The sequence below is a fragment of the Nansenia antarctica genome (assembly GCF_963989245.1).
Source record: "Nansenia antarctica genome assembly, chromosome: 13".
Lineage (NCBI taxonomy): Eukaryota > Metazoa > Chordata > Actinopteri > Argentiniformes > Microstomatidae > Nansenia > Nansenia antarctica.
Window position 1 is genome coordinate 1,588,957 of NC_137683.1, and position 5,000 is coordinate 1,593,956.

The 5,000-nt window shown below is 47.3% G+C and overlaps 1 protein-coding gene across 1 annotated transcript in view; it reads right to left on the reverse strand.

The window, feature by feature from the left end:
* sspo (SCO-spondin) overlaps positions 1-5,000 on the reverse strand; it is a gene marked incomplete at both ends in the record, with an annotated part of 131,931 nt that overhangs the window by 60,722 nt on the left and 66,209 nt on the right. Inside the window, 4 exons of the mRNA XM_080544512.1 lie at positions 1-156; positions 238-411; positions 1,357-1,498; positions 2,673-2,886. The exon at positions 1-156 is cut by the window's left edge and continues 147 nt beyond it. Of these exons, the coding sequence (XP_080400638.1) occupies positions 1-156; positions 238-411; positions 1,357-1,498; positions 2,673-2,886 (686 nt within the window). The remainder of the gene's footprint in view (positions 157-237; positions 412-1,356; positions 1,499-2,672; positions 2,887-5,000) is intronic.

Here is a 5,000-nt window from a genome sequence, read left to right on the forward strand (position 1 = left end):
GGCGGCCATCTTGGGTTTCCTTGGTGTGCAGGCCAGGAGCTCCGGTGGGAGGAGACTTCCTGTCTGTGGTTTGGTCATGGAAACCTGGACTTCCTGTGGGACTGGTGTGATTCTGTACCCCTGGTAACCCTGGTAACCCCCTTGTAGGAACTGTACCTGGAGGAAAGTAAGTTAATGAAAATCAGTTATCTGATCATACTTTGATCACTATGGTAATATACTGTAACATTTACTTACCACAGTTGATCTCGTCAGAGTGGTCTTTGCAGTCCAGACGACCATCACACAGTGCAGACACAGGTACACACTCTCCACTATGGCAGGCAAACTGGCCTGGCTTACAGCGCCACACTGTAAGTACCCCACCGCCATGGGGAGTTGTATTGACACTGCTGGGGGTCACCAACTCATCTGTCACACAGTAGGGAACAGATTAGACATATGGTGGTCCTCTGTGGCTCAGTTGGTAGAGCATGGCGCTAACAACGCTTAAGTTGGGGCGCTTAGGTGGCGTAGCGGGTTAAGCGTTGACCATGTAACCGCAGGGTTACATATCCTGCATGTCATCCCTCCTCTCTCTCTCACCCATCCTTCCTGTCTAAATCTCTACTATATCTGTCTATAAAATGAAAAATATGAGTGGGACTGCCCCACTCAGAAAAAAAAAACAATGCTTAAGTTGTGGATTCGATTCCTGCTGGGACCATCTACAGTATAATGTAAGTCGCTTTACATAAAAGCGTCAGCTAAATTCCATATAGTATATGAGCCACAGGTGGGCTGACAGCCAATATTATATGTGACAGCAGCTGGTGAAAGCAGGAACAAGTCAGCAACTGACAGACCTGACTTTTGTTAAAAAAGTCAATGACACCCAATAATAATAAAAGTCCCCTCTATTACCTAGTTAGTGTAGAGTAGTGAGGATTACTCACCGAATCCATTGCATTGCAATATGTTTGGCTTGACTAGTGTCATTGATTTTCAACAACGTTGAAGTTTATTTACATTTTTCAGAATACAAGTCTGAACATTTTGATTGGTTGCCGACTTGTTGCCGCTTTCACCAGCCGCTGTCACATATGGGCCACAGGTGGACTGACTGACAGCCAAAGGACGATCTCCTCTGAAATCCAAATAGATAGAGGGCGGCTGTGGCGCAGGAGGTAGAGACGGCGTCTTAAGATCGCAAGACACTTAACCCCAAATTGCTCCCAATGAGCGGGCCGGCGCCTTGCATGGTAGCTTGTCGCCATTGGTGTGTGAATGGGTGAATGAGAGGCCATTGTAAAGTGCTTTGGAATAAGGCGCCATATAAGTCAGTCCATTAGATAGATAGAGTATGAGTTTTCTTACCCCCTCTGCAGCCTAGGATCTCCACACGGAGGAAGAAGGTGTGGCGGTATTCTAGTGGGATGATGCGTAGGAAGCGTGCTTGGACCAGCCTCCCCAGCCAGCGGGTCACGGGGCTCCTGCCAACCATGCGCACCTCAAATACCTGAGAGAGACAAGGAGGTTGGATGAAGATCGATATACTCAACTAACTATTTACTTAGTTATATTCCAGTAGGAACACAGAGTGCGTGACCCATAGTGAGCAGTCAAACCGAGTCGACTGAAAGAGAACCATCAAGATCAACACAGCAGCCATCATCAAGAAGGCACAACAGCGGCTCTTCTTCCTGAGAGTCCTCAGGAAAGACCACATCGGACAGGAGATGCTGGTGACCTTCTACCGCTGCGCAGTGGAGAGCATCCTCACCTACTGCATCTGCATCTGGTTCTCCAGCTGCACAGCCGCAGAGAGTAATGCGCTACAGAGAGTCGTGAGATCGGCCCAGAAGATCACCGGCGCCCCCCTCCCCTCTCTGGAAGAGCTGTACAACACACGCTGCCTCAGGAAGGCCTCCAAGATCTCCAGAGACCCATCCCACCCTGGGTACGAACACTTTGCTCGGCTGCCCTCGAACAGGCGGTTCAGGACCATGTTCGCAAGGACAAACAGACTGAAGCTCAGCTTCTACCCCAGGGCCATCCAGGCCCTGAACACAGCAAAGACCTAGGTTCTAGGCCCTGGACACTCTAGACAAATTGATGGCAGCTACTAGATTGAAATCAAGTGTAATACTGAAACACAACTGTGTACATTTCAAACCTGCAAACTGCGACACTTTAAATGAATGTGCAATAACAGTATGTGCAATATGACAACCCTAGGGTACATAAGGTTCAGAGAATAGGAAATGTTAGAATAGGTATAGCATAGCATAGAGTACAGCACAGTGTTTTATTTGTATAGTATAGTATAGTGGATAGTGTACATAGCCTTTATTTATGTAAACCAGCTCTTTTCCCTTCTTGTTTTTAGTTTTTTTTTCCTAGCACCAGGGGAGCCCCCCCTCCCAAATGTCGTTGTTTGGTACCTGTACTATATCAATGACAATAAAGACCATTCATTCATTCATTCATTCATTCATCAAGCTGTGTTGTTAATATAACAATACAATAATAATAATATATGCCATTTAGCTAACACTTTTCTCCAAACTGACTTACATTGCAGTGAGTGCATACATTTTCAGAATATATGGTCCCAGCGGGACCCCACAACCTCAGTGTTGTTAGCGCCGTGCTCCACAGAGCCACAGAAGTGTTGTTGAGGTTCAATATACCTTGGCTGGACTGCCTCTCTCTCCAGTCTCGGTGTAGTCAGTGAAGTGGTTCTGGGCCAGCGCGAAGGCAAGCAGGTACTTGGTGAGGTAGCCCCACATGCGTTCACTCCCCTGGGTCACTATCCCGGACACCCAGGTGGGCTCCAGGAGGTCCACCTGGAAGTAAGGCTTGGGGTCGGTAGGCAGGGGGCTCCACCCCGGCTCCATGATCAGACTGAGACACACAACACACCACATGACCAATATGAACAATACATGTGGACAAGTAGTCACATTCTTCCTTGAGGAAAGTTTTATTAACTTACATTGGTCTACTTTCTAACTTTCTAAACTGACTATAGTGTTCAGAGTGTTCAGAGTGTTCAGAGTGTTGTAGAAGGGTCAGAGTGTTCTAGAAGGGTCAGAGTGTTCTAGAAGGGTCAGAGTGTTCAGAGTGTTCAGAGTGTTGTAGAAGGGTCAGAGTGTTCTAGAAGGGTCAGAGTGTTCTAGAAGGGTCAGAGTGTTCTAGAAGGATCAGAGTGTTGTAGAAGGGTCAGAGTGTTGTAGAAGGGTCAGAGTGTTGTAGAAGGGTCAGAGTGTTGTAGAAGGGTCAGAGTGTTGTAGAAGGGTCAGAGTGTTCTAGAAGGGTCAGAGTGTTCTAGAAGGGTCAGAGTGTTGTAGAAGGGTCAGAGTGTTGTAGAAGGGTCAGAGTGTTCTAGGAGGGTCAGAGTGTTCTAGAAGGGTCAGAGTGTTGTAGAAGGGTCAGAGTGTTGTAGAAGGGTCAGAGTGTTCTAGAAGGGTCAGAGTGTTGTAGAAGGGTCAGAGTGTTCTAGAAGGGTCAGAGTGTTGTAGAAGGGTCAGAGTGTTGTAGAAGGGTCAGAGTGTTCTAGGAGGGTCAGAGTGTTCTAGAAGGGTCAGAGTGTTGTAGAAGGGTCAGAGTGTTGTAGAAGGGTCAGAGTGTTGTAGAAGGGTCAGAGTGTTCTAGAAGGGTCAGAGTGTTGTAGAAGGGTCAGAGTGTTGTAGAAGGGTCAGAGTGTTGTAGAAGGGTCAGAGTGTTCTAGAAGGGTCAGAGTGTTCTAGAAGGGTCAGAGTGTTGTAGAAGGGTCAGAGTGTTCTAGAAGGGTCAGAGTGTTGTAGAAGGGTCAGAGTGTTCTATGAGGATCAGAGTGTTGTAGAAGGGTCAGAGTGTTCTAGAAGGGTCAGAGTGTTGTAGAAGGGTCAGAGTGTTGTAGAAGGGTCAGAGTGTTGTAGAAGGGTCAGAGTGTTGTAGAAGGGTCAGAGTGTTGTAGAAGGGTCAGAGTGTTCTAGAAGGATCAGAGTGTTGTAGAAGGGTCAGAGTGTTGTAGAAGGGTCAGAGTGTTGTAGAAGGGTCAGAGTGTTGTAGAAGGGTCAGAGTGTTCTAGAAGGATCAGAGTGTTGTAGAAGGGTCAGAGTGTTCTAGAAGGGTCAGAGTGTTCTATGAGGGTCAGAGTGTTGTAGAAGGGTCAGAGTGTTCTAGAAGGGTCAGAGTGTTGTAGAAGGGTCAGAGTGTTCTAGAAGGGTCAGAGTGTTCTATGAGGGTCAGAGTGTTGTAGAAGGGTCAGAGTGTTGTAGAAGGGTCAGAGTGTTGTAGAAGGATCAGAGTGTTGTAGAAGGGTCAGAGTGTTGTAGAAGGGTCAGAGTGTTGTAGAAGGGTCAGAGTGTTGTAGAAGGGTCAGAGTGTTGTAGAAGGGTCAGAGTGTTGTAGAAGGGTCAGAGTGTTCTAGAAGGGTCAGAGTGTTCTAGAAGGGTCAGAGTGTTGTAGAAGGGTCAGAGTGTTCTAGAAGGGTCAGAGTGTTGTAGAAGGGTCAGAGTGTTGTAGAAGGGTCAGAGTGTTGTAGAAGGGTCAGAGTGTTGTGGAAGGGTCAGAGTGTTGTAGAAGGGTCAGAGTGTTGTAGAAGGGTCAGAGTGTTGTAGAAGGGTCAGAGTGTTCTATGAGGATCAGAGTGTTGTAGAAGGGTCAGAGTGTTCTAGAAGGGTCAGAGTGTTGTAGAAGGGTCAGAGTGTTGTAGAAGGGTCAGAGTGTTCTAGAAGGGTCAGAGTGTTGTAGAAGGGTCAGAGTGTTGTAGAAGGGTCAGAGTGTTGTAGAAGGGTCAGAGTGTTGTAGAAGGGTCAGAGTGTTCTATGAGGGTCAGAGTGTTGTAGAAGGGTCAGAGTGTTGTAGAAGGGTCAGAGTGTTGTAGAAGGGTCAGAGTGTTGTAGAAGGGTCAGAGTGTTGTAGAAGGGTCAGAGTGTTCTAGAAGGGTCAGAGTGTTGTAGAAGGGTCAGAGTGTTGTAGAAGGGTCAGAGTGTTCTAGAAGGGTCAGAGTGTTCTAGAAGGGTCAGAGTGTT